This window comes from Polistes dominula, unplaced genomic scaffold, assembly GCF_049000335.1.
Source record: "Polistes dominula isolate Pdom_NZ unplaced genomic scaffold, Pdom_raw_medaka contig_31, whole genome shotgun sequence".
Lineage (NCBI taxonomy): Eukaryota > Metazoa > Arthropoda > Insecta > Hymenoptera > Vespidae > Polistes > Polistes dominula.
In genome coordinates this window covers 2,433,488-2,448,898 of record NW_028300925.1, presented here as the reverse complement: position 1 = coordinate 2,448,898, position 15,411 = coordinate 2,433,488, and the positions used below count along the sequence as shown (strand labels likewise).

Here is a 15,411-nt window from a genome sequence, read left to right as displayed (position 1 = left end):
ACACGTTAAAAAGAAATATGTTAAACATTTTCATATTTGTATTTATTATCATGAAATATATGTCAATTTGTAGTACGACGGTAGCCTGGAACGGTTGGCGAAGGAATCGGACATGTTGAAACACGCATATGGACATTTCTTCGATCTGACCATCGTAAACAACGACATTGAGGAAACGATCGCCCAATTGGAGGCAGCTATCGAACGAGTTCACACGACGCCACAATGGGTACCGGTTTCTTGGGTCTACTGACAGAGAACCTCGCCGTCTCGACAAATTGTCAGCGCTGATTGCAATGGCTCCTCGAGAATGAAGCAATGATAAAAATAATTAAAAACAGAAAAAATAATAATAATAATAATTAATAATAATTAATAAGTAATATAACAATATTAATAATAATATTAATAATAATAATATTAACAATAATAATAATAACAACAACACAACAACAACAACAACGTCGTGATAATAAACGTGATCGAGATCGCTATCGAACGTTCTCGAGGGAGTTTCAAATAATCGAAAAAGGGAACAACAAAAAGGTGATGATAAAAAAAAAAATTAAAAAAAAGAACAATTATGGCGAAGAATTTGTAATCGTCGAAACAATCGATGACGAACAATATTTACGAATTTACACGAGTAGTAAAATCGCCGTGATCCCATCCCACCCGCCCCCCTTGTGAAGTGTTCAAAATATATGAGCGTTGCTCGACAATTCGACGGTAAAAATCTTTTATCGGTCTCACGGAGGTATAGGATACACATATATATATATAAACAATATAATATATATTAAAGAAAAAGAAAAAAGCAGAGATCAAAAGAAATAAAAAGAGAGAGAGAGAGAGAAAACAACGTCCTCCCTTATCCAAGTGGTTTAGTCAAGTCGAGTGGAAACATATTGAAATCCTCTTGATGAATGAATGTTTACATGCGTGTAAACAAATCACTTATTCGATCATCGTTTATGGGAAGAGGGGAGGAATGTAATCTATGGTGAAATCAATCGGATCTCTCCGATTTTCTATAAACTTACATCGACGAATTCGTTCGATCCAAAACTCGATTCCTCGCGAGCACTCGAATCCTCCCTCTGTTAAAACCTCGCCTTCCTCACCATCCCTCCCCCTACCCCCTATCCCTACCCCCATTAATCTTTTAACACATTCGCGAGGAAAAAGCCTACCGATTCGCGAACTAGTTAAGTTTAATTAATCGAAGAAATTATCCCTCTTTGCAATCATCTCTTTTTCATAAATATTTTTCCTATTATCCTTATTTTGTTCCTTTTTCCTCCCTTTTTTCATCCCCCTTTCTCTCAATCTTCAATAATTTCACGTAAAATTTCTCTTCGCACGGCGTCAATGCGGAAAAGACAAAAACTTTCAATTATCAAAACGAGGACCTCTCTACGGGTACCAAAGAAGACTACGAACAAAAAAAAAAGAAAGAAAGAAAGAAATCAAATAAACTAAGAAAAAAAAAGAAAAGAAAAGAAGACAAAAAAAAATAAATAAATAAATAAAGCACGGAATAATACTATTGTTACAAGATGAAACTAAAAATAAAAATAAAAATAATAAAAAATAAAAAAACGCGTTATTATCTCGGTCCCAATAAATTAACGAGAGACATACTATTATTAAAATATCGACAACAACAACAACAACAAACAAAACAAAACAAAACAAAACAAAACAAAATATTCTCTCCGTTAAAATGAAATTTGGACCGGGCTCTCGTATTTGATGACTGTCGTCGCACTATCTTCCTTTGTTTCTTTAAGATAATCATTAATTAACGAATAAACAAAAAAAATAAAAAAATAAGAAATATAGAAAATTAAGGAAGAAGGAAATAAGGGTAGGGTAGGGTAGGAGAAGGGGGAGAGAAGAAGGAATGCATTTGGACAGACTAAAAATACGAGAATATTTCGTCTACGAGATACGTCTTTAAAATATAAAATAAAATAAAAAAATAAAAATAAGCGTTCCGTTCGTACAATCCTTAAAAGAAAAACAGAACGAAGGAAGAAGAAGGAGAAATAAATAAATAAATTAATTAATTAAAAAAAAAAAACTAAGAAACTTAAATAAATTCGAGATGAATGATCTCGTTGATTATTCAAATCGAACGTTTTACCAAATAGTGTTTTAAGCAAGTAGATCGATTAAAATAAACTTGATCGGTTTCCTCTAGTTATCTATTTCCAATATCTTAAACGCGTATAGGCCTCTTTCGCCAACAAAAAGAAAAGAAAAGAAAAGAAAAAGTTAAGTATTGACGAGATTGAAGGATAGAAAAAGAAAAAAAATATATAATAAAAATCAGATGTAGTTGGGGCTGTTCTGCTACTGCAATTGCTGCTGCTACTGCTACTGCTGCTTCTTTCCTTTTACTTCATCCCTTTGAAACTTTTTCCTTCCGCGACGTTCGAGCTTTTTCTAGTTATCCCCCTGTTAACCCTACCCCCCCACATCCTATCCCCTCCCCATCCTCATTGTTTCAAAACCTTGTCAAAAACCTTCCCCTGATTTTACTACTGTAATATTTTTTTGTTTGTTTTGTTTTCAATCAGAAGCCTTGCAGACACGACGAACAATTCACTTCCGTTCGTTTGTTCGTTGTTCGTTTTCAACCCCTTTTTCCCTTCCTTCCTCCTTCCCTTTCTCTTGTACTCTTCTCTCACGTTTCGTTCGTATCCAATGAAACTACCCTTCTGCTTGCTCTGCCGATCGTTTTACACCCCCTAGCTAAATCAAATGAAAACTAACGAAGGCGTTAGATGACGAACATCCAACACAACCACGTAAACGCATTTACATACACAAACCAAACATATAACACATACATACATACATACATACATATTACACACATCGATCGCAAAAAATGTATTTTCTCGGTTATTCTCGTTAACACCCTCGTACAAAAAAAAAAAGCGCACGATCGAAAGAAGGATGTTTAAAAGCGAACAAAGGCGGGGCGCATCTTAACTTATAAGATATTTATAAAAAAAAAATAAAATAAAATAAAATAAAATAAAAACGTAAACTCTAATAAAATAGATAGTCTATACAAACTACGTGAATAAAAAAAAAAAATAATAATAATAATAATAATAATTACAAGAATAAAATAAAATAAAAAAATAAAATAAAATTAACACGCTATACTTGGAGACACACGAGCTCTCTCTTTCTCTCTCACTATCTCTTTCTCTCTCTCTCTCTTTTCTTTCTATCTCTCTCTCTCTCTCTTTCTCTCTCCCTTCTCACATACACACACACACACACGAAACAAGTTTAAAAATAAAAAATAAAAAAATACGCACGTATGTAACTGAAAGAAAATAACACGTTCGTATTGCTATATTTACTCATCAATATTGCATATATACATACATCTACACACAGACACACACACACACACACACCTGTTTCATAATGACAATGATTTAGACAATGAAATTCAATTGCAAACGATTTAAATGACTTGTGTAAATTAATACGAAATATTAGGAAAGATAATAGAAAATTTGCGATACGCAAACTCTTATACATACATACATACATACGTACCACACATACATATGAAAAAAATAAAATCAATGTCAAAGAAGTGATGAAAAAGCGCGGTAATCTCTAATTATCCGCGACAACGAAGAGAACGTCGTTATTAAATATAAAAAAAAAATAAAAAATGAAATTAGAAAGAGGAGTATGTTGCTGAATAAAAAAAAAAAAATGTTATGAAAAGAGAGAGAGAGAGAGAGAGAGAGAGAGAGAAGAGAGTCATTTAAATGGGAATAAATATTTCAAATCACGCGACTCTGTTTCAAATACGTTCGACATTTAAACAAACAAACAAAAAAGTATACTCGTGTGATTGTTTCATGATCTCGATAAAAAAAAAAAAAATATACGCACATAAGCTCGTTTTCCTACGTTCTTCCTAAAAAAAAAAAAAAAAAATATACATATATATATATATAGATTAGGGTAGTCGTGTTATTTTGTATCCGATGAGTAAATTCCTCCCTAATTATTCACCTAGAAATAAATAAAAAGAGATAATAAGTAAATCATCTTTGAATTTACGATTTGTTTATCTTATTACAATATTTTCTTTTATTTTATCACGAAATGATATTATTATTTAGTATACTTTGTTTATAATATAAAAATCATACAAATTCTTTTATTATTGTATTATTCTTCTTAAATTTTTTAGCAATACAATTATTAAATTTCCAATTTTTTAATTTTCAAATCAAAATTCCATCGATGTTTATCGAAATCTGAAATATTGTTGTTAAAATATAAAAATATGAAACTTTAAATGAACATTTATGAATGAACGTGATATTTTTCTATACTACAGTAATCAAATTTGTTCTATTTGTTCATTACTTTTTCTACGAAATACACTTTTCAATTCAATAACGAAATAATAGCCGGTGACATGAGATAAATTCTTTAAAAAAAAAAAAAAATAGCCCGTCAACAAAGTGTTAATACGAAAAAAAAAAGAAAAAAAAACAAGAATTAAAATTTGAAATATTATTTATTTTCAAGTGAAACTGAAGAATTAAAAAGGAGTGTATTCTCTCATCGGATAAAAATAAATAAATTGACGCAACCCTGATATAAATAAATACGAATAATATAACTGTGGCGTACGTAGTAATTTTGAATAGAATTATGATATATACGCTCGTATTATATTACTCACGTTGTATCGTTTCTAATGAAAAAGATTCGATATGGATCCGCCGATCATGTTATTTATTAAATAAAATAAAAATACAAAAAAAGAAAAACAAACAAACAAACAAAGTCGAAATCCAATCCTCTCAGGTAAACTTCGATGTTGTTTAGGAAGAAAGAGAGAGAGAGAGAGAGAGAGAGAGAAGATGATGGAGGAAGAAGTTTTAACGTTTAAAACAATTTTTTAAGTCCTAAGAGCACGAGATGAAATAGTCGAAGGTGTTTAACGAAACAGATCTCGTAAAAAAGAAAAAAAAATCATACGTACGTTTTATTTAAAACGTCAATGGGAGTTTTTTCGTCGCGTGAGAGAGAAAAAGAATGGGCGGGGGAAGGGGGGAAAGAGCAAAAAGAGAGAAAACAAGAAAAGTTAGATTTACTTAATTAGCCCGTCGGTATGATAGTGTTTTGCATGCATGGGATGACACAAGGAAGAGAGAGAAAAATTAAATGAATAAACGAACAACAACAAAAAAAGCAGAAAAAAAAGAAATAAAAAAAAGAAAAGAAAAAATAATAATAATAATAATAATAATAATAATAATAATAATAAGAAGAATTAATTATTATCGTCGGAACTGCGCGAGAAGAACGAATCGTTAAAAGTGAATTTTGTAATACACTTACTTTTTCTTATAAGTTGTAGCTGCCATATCCAGTTTAAAAAATACACTAGGTGCGTTAAGTGATAAATCTAATCCGATGACTGTTGTTACGATGATAATTTATTGGTGGATGGTGATAAATAAAAATAACGAAACGGTGAAATGGTAAACTTATGATGAAGGGCGATGATATAATAAAAGATATACGATGATATAATAAAGGACAATGATGATTTTAAGATAATAATCGTGATGATCCTGCGTGCTTCAATAGTGTGCGTGTCCGTGAACATGGGTGAGTTATGTTAAGATGTTGAGACGACGGGTCTAAAGAAAACAATAACGGTTCATTAAAATTATATAATTATAAATAAGAAGGAAGAGACGAAGAGTATTATAAACGCGTTGTTAATTGAATTAATAAAACTAGCCCAAAGTATCGAAGTTTTCATTTTCATTCGATATTTACAGTTACCTCCTTCTTTCCTTCCCTTATAGGATACAAATAATATTAACCCATTCGATACTATAGGCCACTATAGTGGTCCTCCATAAAGTGTTGCGTATTTTACATACAACGCAGCACATATGCAGTTATAGTACACCAAATATCTCATTATGGACATATAATTTTAGTTTCTTTTCATTAAAAATTGTTAATATCAGCAACAAAATTACTCAAAAATAAAGAACAGTTTGGATGTTGCATGTATTAGCAGCCTGTATATTAGAAGTAGCTCCACGGAAAACACGTCCGTAGCGAAGGGGTGGTTAAACGTTATATATAGATCATCAATTCTTAAATGCTAAGATGAACAATAAAATAAAATAGAAATTCTTTGATATATAAATGATTTATATTAACAATTTTATTAGCAAGTTTTTATTCTTAGTATGTATAGATGAATAAAATTTCTATTAAATCATGGTATGTTGTATTATAAGATTACCCATGTGGTATTTAAATAACATTAATTATTTAACATTTTTACAACCTTTTTATGCTTTGTTTGTTTTTTGTTTTTTGTTTTTTTTTTTTTTACATTTACATACAGAATTTATTTAGGACAAAATATTAATAAAAAATAATATTTAACCTAAGAACATTTGTTGTTTTTTTTTTTTCGTTGTGATATAATCTCACTGCGATAAGGATGCATATTAATATATTACACTATATGATGTCCACGTTAGTGGCCAAATATCACACTTCATTGCAAAAACTCATTTTTTCATCAAATTTTCGAAGAAACAATATCCTAATTAACATAATAAACAATAGTATATTTTACAATGACATATTGTAATTGTAATGATACAATAAAAGACAATAAAAAATTATACTGGAATAATCATTTTTAGTAATAATACTAATACTCTGTTGTTATTGCACGTTCAAAGAAAGATACAAATTACAATAACTTTAGTTGCTTGCATTGTAAAATGAAAAACTACGTAAGTTGTCATTATTATCAAAAGGATTAATAATACAATGTAAATATACTATTATATTTGAATTACTTTAAAATCGATTTGTGTATTAGAATATTTAACTGTATTCAAGATTACGTTTGAAATAAAATTTGATTGCCTTCTTTTCAACAATTATTATAAGATTGAATATCTTCATTTATATAGAATTGCATATCTATGGGATTATATTCTAATCGTTTTGTTTTTTATAAATATATCCACATTGATTAGAAAATACACCATAATAAGAGTAATCTCACAAATGATGTATGCATTAAAAATTAACGCTTAATACTATTAAAGATTTTTTTGTCTTAAAGCATACATCCAATTAAATATATCGTATTATAAATAATAAATATTAATATATTTAACGCATACATATTTTTCATTTAAAATCGCATTTTAAAATCGTTTCTAAGATTTGAACAAATCTTTTTTTATTAATCACTGTCAGATTCCGATTCTGACAATTGTAAATCTTCATTTAACAAATTATTTGGCATTAATGAAGTTGGTGATAAAGTTGTATTATTAGGATGACCTAAAAACAATAATACCAAAGTTACATTAATTATGCACAGCCATATTTGTATAATGCTTTTAGTTTCAGTCTTAAATAGGAACTTATGTTAAATAGGAACTCTTGATGTAAATGATAAAAAAAAAACTCTAATTATGTATAGATGAATGAAGTTTCTGTTAAATCATGATATAAAAGATTATATATGTGATTTGTAACATTCCAAATACTGATGGTCATCGTGGTCTCATTGAAAAATCAAACTGTAAACAAAGTCTGTACTTAATTTGTTTCTCATACTTGAGTCGTAAAGAGTATCACGAGTCTCACATAGTGTTATAAACTCAAGAGTGTATTAAATAATGTATTAAAACTTACCATTAGTCACTGTTGATACAGGAACATTTTCAGCATCAGAATCACTATCAGAACTGTCTGAACTTGAACTACCTGAACTTGAATCGCTAAGAGCTTCTTTGTTATTATCCATCTCTGGCATTGATTGCATCTGTTGCATTGGTTGTATTTGTTGCATTGGTTGCGTTGGTTGCATAGCTGGCATTGCTGGTACTGCTGTCATCGCTGGCATCATTGGAAAATCATCATTTTCTGAACCAATCATAGGAAGACTAGCTAAAGTTGATTGCGTTGTCGATGATTGTACTGGCAAACTGTTAAATTACATAAATAAAAAATTATTTAAATGTTATAATAATTAGTTAATATATGTTAATGTATATGTTAATTAATACCTATCGGACATTGGATTTTGTGGACTTCTTCCATGATACGGTGATATTCGAGGACTGTTTTGCTTTGAATGGACTGGCATAACACGATCCTTTTTCTTACGATTCACAACTCTTGACTTATTAATAAGTTTGTTATGCGTAGGACTTTTCTTAGTTTCCACAGGTGTAATAGGTCTATTACTATTATTATTAGTATTACTACTGCCAGTACTACTACTATTATTTGTAGTAGAAGTTCCTAAATGCAACTGAGACTTTGGTTCTGTTCTGAAATACGTAACAATGAAAATAGACAATTATCAAGTTAACGAGTAATTTGATAAAGGCACACCTTGTTTTTTTAACTTGAATATTAGCAGATAATTTTTCTAAAGTTATTTCTCCTGTTTTTCTATCAATAATAAGAACACAATCTTTATGGTGTGGCCTTTGAGAGCCTTTAAACACTGTATGAGGAATACCAGCTCCGTCTAAATGTGGAACAGTAACCATCATAGTATTGTTTGTTCCAACATCTACTCTCGCCATTTTAGATACATCTACACTCGCTGGCTTGAAATCATCTGAAAAATGAACATAACATTTGCATTAATATATCAAGAAAAGTATATATAAAATCAACAGAGTTGAAAAAGAAATATGTAAAGTAGAACAGATGGTTACTTACATTTAAGCGTATGGAATGCTGTTGATTTATTATTAGTAAAAGAAGGTCCTAATTTCAATTCTCGAATTTCAGGACCTAAACCAAGTCGTTCAGCCATGCTATGCAATCTATCAGATTGAGGATTACGATCAGCAATACGTGATGCAGTCTTCATTCTAATCAGTATAATCAGTACAATCAGTCTTGTTAAATACCACAGAAATATTTATTGTAACGCCAATTACAGATCACTAATCATCGTACCGTATGCATCGAACACTGTTGGTGGTAAAATATGGTAGAAAATAAACGCAGTACGTTAGTATGAAAATGTCAAATTTCACTTTCGAATGTTTAGAATATAACAAAATGGAGATTCAATATAATAAAATATTCTTACATAAAATACGATGACTTGAATAATGAGATAAACAGGAAGAAAATCAAATCCTTTCTTCTACTCTTCTAATTCGACTTCACACAAGATTCCATTGACCTAATTTTACAGTAAATTAAGCATTCAGCAAAACTGGAAAGTTTCCTACTAAAAGTAAAACTAGTTTAAAGAGACGACTATAACACCATAACATGCGAGAACAATATGAACAACCACTTCCGCTGCAGCAAACTGTAAGAAAATAAATTGACTCGTTTTTATTTGATGTTTCGTTGTTGGTAGGGATCCTGTAGGAGGGATGCGCCAATCATATTCAGCTCATGTGCCATTGGCTGAAAATTTTGGGGGACCGCTTGAACTTATAATAATTTTTATAAATTTTTAATTATCATTAAATATAGTTCATTTTTTTCTGTATTTGATGCAATTCATTATTTCATAATTATTTCAATGTTTGAATCATTCGCGCGCAAAATCGAGTTCCGGTCCCCCAGCAATGTACATGGCTCATCCCTCCTATAGAATCCCTAGTTGTTGGTATAACTGAAAATTCTATAATCCACCAATCACGTTGCTTCATACAACAAGACGAATTTCCAATTACGGAAATGCAGAGGATTCGAATAAATTCTTTCGTATTTATTATACTATAGAAAGAAATTTGTATTTTATAAATTTATATTTAATAACTTTAATGTTTTATAATTATATTGTTATGATATTACGAATCTCTTTAAAATTATGAAATTATCGTAAGAAAATAATAAGGCAACATCGCAACTGAACGATTTGCGCGCCTAATTTGAAATAGCTTATAATTATATCTTGCTTATTTATTAACAAAATAAATATAAATTAATTAAGATTCTTGACTTAGAATAAATTATATATTATTAAAAAAAACCATTATCTTAATGTGCTGATATAATTTCTAACTTTATCGTTAATCTTTTTGATATTATTAATTGCTAAAATAATTTAATTATAGTTTATTATTATTTATATTATTTTTGAGAAATGTGATTGAATTACAGTTTGTTGTTGTTAATCGAGTATTATATTTTTGAATATTCTCTCTTTTAATTAATTTAATATATTATGATATTTCATAATTGATTAAATTTTTTGCTTGCAGTAAGTTTGGTTAGTTTTCAATATTGTTCATTTATAATGGCGGATCGTTGTTCCCCCTTCCATGTTTTGTAACACACCCCGCATGTTTGTGTCACATCCCTGTATTTCTAAGTCCGTATCATTAACATAAAATTAGTTTTTAAAGATCGGGAACAATGAAAATCTAAATTATGAATAGTTTTTATAGAAAGTTATGCGATAATATTAAAAGTATTGTACTGATACATTCGGAAATGAGTGAATTGTAAAAAATCAATATTCGTTCATTCATGCTGATTCCTAAATAAGTTTTTTAATCGTCATTAAATTGAATCCAAATAAAAACTCATGTTAAGTTTGAGTGTTATTAGAAATAATGTGTTAAAAACAATGTGGTTGATAAATTGGATGATAATCATGGATTAGTAGATGAAACATTATGCAGACTTCTTTGAAGATTGATAAATATAAATAAAATAATAATAATAATAATAATATTACTGAAATTTCGTCAAAATGAAAAAATTATGGGCTTACATTTTATTTGAAGTATGGATGTCTTATTTGATGACAGCCGGACTTTTAGTGTTTACCAGTGGTTTTCTTCTTAATCGAGTATCTAGACCAGAACGAGCAGAATGCAAGTCTTGCACAGCATCTGAAGATTGTAATATAAATAATATATTTAAAGATACGCGGCATGCTGCTACAATTTGTTTAGAACCTAAAGCTAGAGTCGTGCTCCTTGTAGTCGATGCCTTAAAATATGAATTTGCTACTTGGTATAACGACAATGCTTCAATGACATCCTATCATCGTAATAAATTACCAATAATTCATGAACTTTTAGAAAAAAAGCCTTTGTATTCTCGTTTGTATAAATTCATAGCAGATCCACCAACAACAACGATGCAACGTCTTCAAGGTCTGACTGCAGGATCTTTACCAACATTCATAGATATTAGTTCAAATTTTGCTTCAGGAACTATTGGCGAGGACAATCTCATTGAACAAACTGTTAATAAGGGTGTTGTTTTTATGGGTGATGATACTTGGATTAATTTATTTCCAAACAAATTTAAACGTCAGTTTCCTTCTCCGTCATTTAACGTATGGGATCTTGATACTGTTGATCGTGAAGTCAGATATAGAATTTTCTTTGAAATGAAAAAGAATGATTGGTCATTACTTGTAGCACATATTCTTGGAGTTGATCATTGTGGACATAAACATGGTTCACAGCATCCTGAGATGACTAGAAAATTAAATGATACTAATAATCTTATTAAAGAGATTATTGATTTTCTTGATAAGGATACAATATTATTTGTCATTGGTGATCATGGTATGACAGAGAGTGGAGATCATGGTGGAGATAGTCCTAATGAGACGGAAGCTGCCATGTTTGTATATTCAACTATTCCTCTTTTGCATCAGGATTTAATTAAAAAAACTGAAAGTGTAAATCAGATTGATCTTGTTCCAACATTGGCATCAATTCTTGGAATACCTGTACCATTTTCTAATTTAGGATCTCTAATATTAGACTCTTTACCAGGGAATCAAAATTCAACAAATTATTCATTAGATCAATTATCGTATCCATTGCACAGTCTTTGGAGAAATATTGTTCAAACCAAAAATTATATAGATGTTTACGCAGCTGATACAAAATCATTTACTAAAGTTCAATTGCAAAGGTTAGAAGATATGTTTACATTTCTATCCAGTCAAGTTGATAGTATAAATAATTTAGATGAATTTAAACATTTTGTAGAAAATTCTAAACATTATTTTAAAGAACTTAAAGACATATGTTCAGAAGTTTGGGTACAATTTGATTCTAAATTAATGTCGAAAGGATTAATTTTAATGTTTTGTACTTTATTCTTTTTCTATTTGATTATAAATGGTATTCCTGAGAATCGTATGTCTACAATATTGGATTCTTCATTTTTAAATTGGTCAATGTTAATAAATTTAACAACTGTTATGACAGTTATCTCCTTGTTCTATTTTGATATTATTACAGATTTAAAAAACACTATATTTGTTGCCACTGGTGCAGTTTCCATTTTACTTTTACTTGCTATAATTATTCCAAATTGGGATGTCATTTCTATGAATTTTTATAATTACAGTAAATTTAATGTATTAACTTTTTTAAGTAAAATAATATTCATATTAACTTTCTGTGGCTTATTTTCTAATAGTTATATCGTTGAAGAGGATAACGTATTATCTTTTCTATTAGTTACATTAATTTGCTTACTTGTTTATAATGTAAGAAACAAAAATGAAAGAAGAATAAAAACATTTTCCAAACAATCGGACAAATCAAATTCAAATACGATTGTAATCATTATTGTATTCTTAGCTTGTGTGTCAATCAGATTATCATATTATTTTTGGCAATGTCGTGAAGAACATCAAAATCGTGTTTGTTCGATGTCTGCCAGTAATAAAATTGGTTCTTTCATACCACAAAATGTAGAACGTAGTTTATTAGTGATCACTTTATTTGTACTTGCATCGTACATTACAATTGTCAGAATTTGGCTAAGAAATTGTGGAAATTTGACAGGCTTTTCGCTTAGCATTATTGTAGGTCAATATTGTCCAGTGATTAGTGGTGTTTGCATCGGATGTTATTGGGTTTTACAAAGACTTCCAAAATTATCTAAAATGAAATTATCTCTTTCTTGGCAAATGAATGCATTACCAAACATGGTGTATGCGATATGTTTGTTCTCTATATTTATCCTCTATTATCGGCCACTTAATGTATATTTATTACCAAAGAAAAAAGAATCAATAAATATTTATCAAAGGGAAAATATAATTCCCCAATTGTTTGAAAAGATAAAGGAATCGGTATGCCAAAAGGAAACGAATATCGACGAAACTCCAGTTGTTTATGGTTTGGGTACAGTGTACAGTGCTGCATTTATTTCACTGAACACTTTTCTTACACTGTTATATTCATTATTGTTAGGTGATATGTTATCTCCTAGTACCTTTTTAATGTTTATCACATGTATCTCAGTTTTGAGTTTATCTGCTTTGGAGAGGTATAACCATGCAACCAGTGCCTGTGAGTATTTAGGAATGTGTTATATTAATGTTATTACTAGTCTTTCATAGTATATTATTTCTGTGTTGTAAACAGCTGATCTTGTCAATGTACCTACCTCAACAATTCTTTGCTGGTTTCTGATAGTTGAATACTTCTTTTATGGAACTGGTCATCAAGCAGCATTTCCTAAAATTCAATGGGATGCTGCTTTTGTGGGAACAGGTGGCCATTTTCATGGAAATTTACTACCAGCAATTCTTATTGGTAAATATCTTTTAATTCATTTCTATTTTAATTTGATTTTTTACCTGCCTTATATAATTCTAATTATTAAAAAAAACATAATGTCTATATATATATATATATATATATATAGGGATCAATACGTTTGGATCACACATTATATTGGGAGCAATGTTACCTCTATTAGTGATTGTTCCATTTACGCTATACCTCATATTCCCAAACTTGTGTAAAAATAAATTTTGTGAAGATAACATGAAAAGAGGTGAACTTGTATTATATGAACAAGAATCTATTTTCCATGGGGCTTTATTTTCTGCCTCAGGAAAGTATATAATGTTTCATGGAATCAGAGTAAGTTGTAATATTATTAATAATTTGGTGTATATATATATATATATAAATATTTGAGAGTAAGATTTGTTTAATTTGTTTAATTACAAATTTTTCAGACTTTTGCTTCCATGCTTTCTGCAACCATTCACTGCCGACATTTAATGGTTTGGAAAATTTTTTGCACCAAAGTTAATATTTCAAGGTTTAGGATTTTTAGTAACCTTATGCAGTGTATTGGCATCACTTTACATGGTATTAAGAATTGATCGACAAGTTGAACGATTAATAAATCGCATCATAAAACATAGGTGATAATATTTGAAGAAGATATTGTACAATTTGATAATAAAAGGTTCAGAAGTTTGTCTTTCTATGCAAACTGATCAAATTTGAGCATATGAGGAGACAATAAATTACAAATTGTCGAAATTTCTGAAGGAAGGTATACCTTCATAGCTTTGTACAATAAAAAGTACTATATAGTTCAAACATATACATATATATATAATAAACATTGTTGAAAATTGTATATACCTGCCAGAGAGTGAGAAGTATATTACTAAGTATTAAATATTAACAAGGTATAGGTTTTGTATTTAAAAATTTGACTTACTGACAATTATTGATAATTCTCAATAATCTAACTTACTTTGAATGCATAATAAATTGAAGTTTCTCTTCTAATGTATATGTTAAGAATAGAAAAAGAAGAAAATATTCAAATAAGCAAATAATTTGGATTATATGTATATTATTGAACTTTGATATAGCGATACTAGATCGGGGTAGTTAATGTGATAATTTTGTAGAAATAATAAGTAATGATTAAAAAAGTGAAATTGCCTTTAGATAAGATTATAAATATTGAAATACTTCATATTACTTTAAAAAAGCGCACGAATGTATTTTAGCTACGGAAAAATCTAAAACAGAAAAACTTGTGATCAAACTACAGTCAGTCATATGTGTTTAGTGCAATCTTTTAGATTAATTTATCTTTCATTTCTATATAGATAAAATCTATGCAGAATTATGTATACTTGTATGTGTACTTACCAGTACTGCCAATATTTCTAAAAATTTTCTACGAAGTTGTAATTAAGCTATATTAATAAGAACTTCAAAACATCTGTCATAAGTCACGGTGCTTCCTAACACATTAACGCTACCCTGCGTGCAATGCATTGCTGATTGCAGAATAACGTAACAATGCACTTGATGCAGGATTGTGTTTATGTGTGTGTTATTATGCCCTTAGAGTCATAAAATGTAGTCATCAGAAGTTACTCTTATGACACAAGCTATTTGTGATGAGCGATAAAAAATAAGATAAGTATGCAACGACAAATTCTTGCATACATAATTCAGGGAAATAATAAAAATTAAGTAAACTTTAATACTACACAATATACCTGCAGATATAATATTCATTGTTAATAAAAATTCAATTATCTATTATTTTCATCTTTAT

At 29.3% G+C, this 15,411-nt stretch overlaps 3 protein-coding genes across 18 annotated transcripts in view; 2 read left to right on the top strand and 1 right to left on the bottom strand.

Moving 5' to 3' along the window:
* Positions 1 to 5,820, top strand: part of CASK (peripheral plasma membrane protein CASK) — a 168,207-nt gene extending 162,387 nt beyond the window's left edge. For all 13 annotated transcript variants that reach the window (XM_089171091.1, XM_089171087.1, XM_089171088.1 and 10 more), the window contains one exon: positions 74 to 5,820. In XM_089171091.1, the coding sequence (XP_089027217.1) occupies positions 74 to 253 (180 nt within the window). In that variant the 3' untranslated portion in view covers positions 254 to 5,820. The remainder of the gene's footprint in view (positions 1 to 73) is intronic.
* Eaf (ELL-associated factor) lies at positions 3,906 to 9,404 on the bottom strand. 4 transcript variants are annotated; one of them, XM_015317720.2, is made up of 7 exons: positions 9,176 to 9,404; positions 9,040 to 9,054; positions 8,797 to 8,951; positions 8,461 to 8,692; positions 8,130 to 8,396; positions 7,756 to 8,048; positions 3,906 to 7,398 (listed from the first exon to the last, which is right to left on the bottom strand). In XM_015317720.2, the coding sequence occupies exons 3-7, from the start codon at positions 8,948 to 8,950 to the stop codon at positions 7,298 to 7,300; spliced, it is 1,047 nt and encodes a 348-aa protein (XP_015173206.1). In that variant the 5' UTR covers position 8,951; positions 9,040 to 9,054; positions 9,176 to 9,404; the 3' UTR covers positions 3,906 to 7,297. The 4 variants fall into 4 exon arrangements, with proteins under 4 accessions (XP_015173206.1, XP_089027228.1, XP_015173207.1 ...); XM_089171102.1 differs by having other exon boundaries at positions 9,040 to 9,404; XM_015317721.2 differs by having other exon boundaries at positions 8,797 to 9,054.
* Positions 9,405 to 10,319: 915 nt separating this feature from the next.
* On the top strand, positions 10,320 to 15,398 carry PIG-O (phosphatidylinositol glycan anchor biosynthesis class O). The gene is given in 5 exon segments (XM_015317689.2): positions 10,320 to 13,379; positions 13,455 to 13,625; positions 13,738 to 13,958; positions 14,057 to 14,116; positions 14,118 to 15,398. Coding segments are annotated over 5 exon segments (3,165 nt in total). The 5' UTR covers positions 10,320 to 10,801; the 3' UTR covers positions 14,253 to 15,398.
* Positions 15,399 to 15,411: the final 13 nt, after the last annotated feature.

Coding starts and splice junctions, on each gene's coding strand:
- Eaf (XM_089171102.1), bottom strand. CDS start 8,950: ATGAAGACTGCATCACGTATTGCTGATCGTAATCCTCAATCTGATAGA. Junction 8,397..8,460: donor ATTCAAGTTAAAAAAACAAG/GTGTGCCTTTAT, acceptor TACGTATTTCAG/AACAGAACCAAAGTCTCAGT. Junction 7,399..7,755: donor TGTATCAACAGTGACTAATG/GTAAGTTTTAAT, acceptor TATTGTTTTTAG/GTCATCCTAATAATACAACT.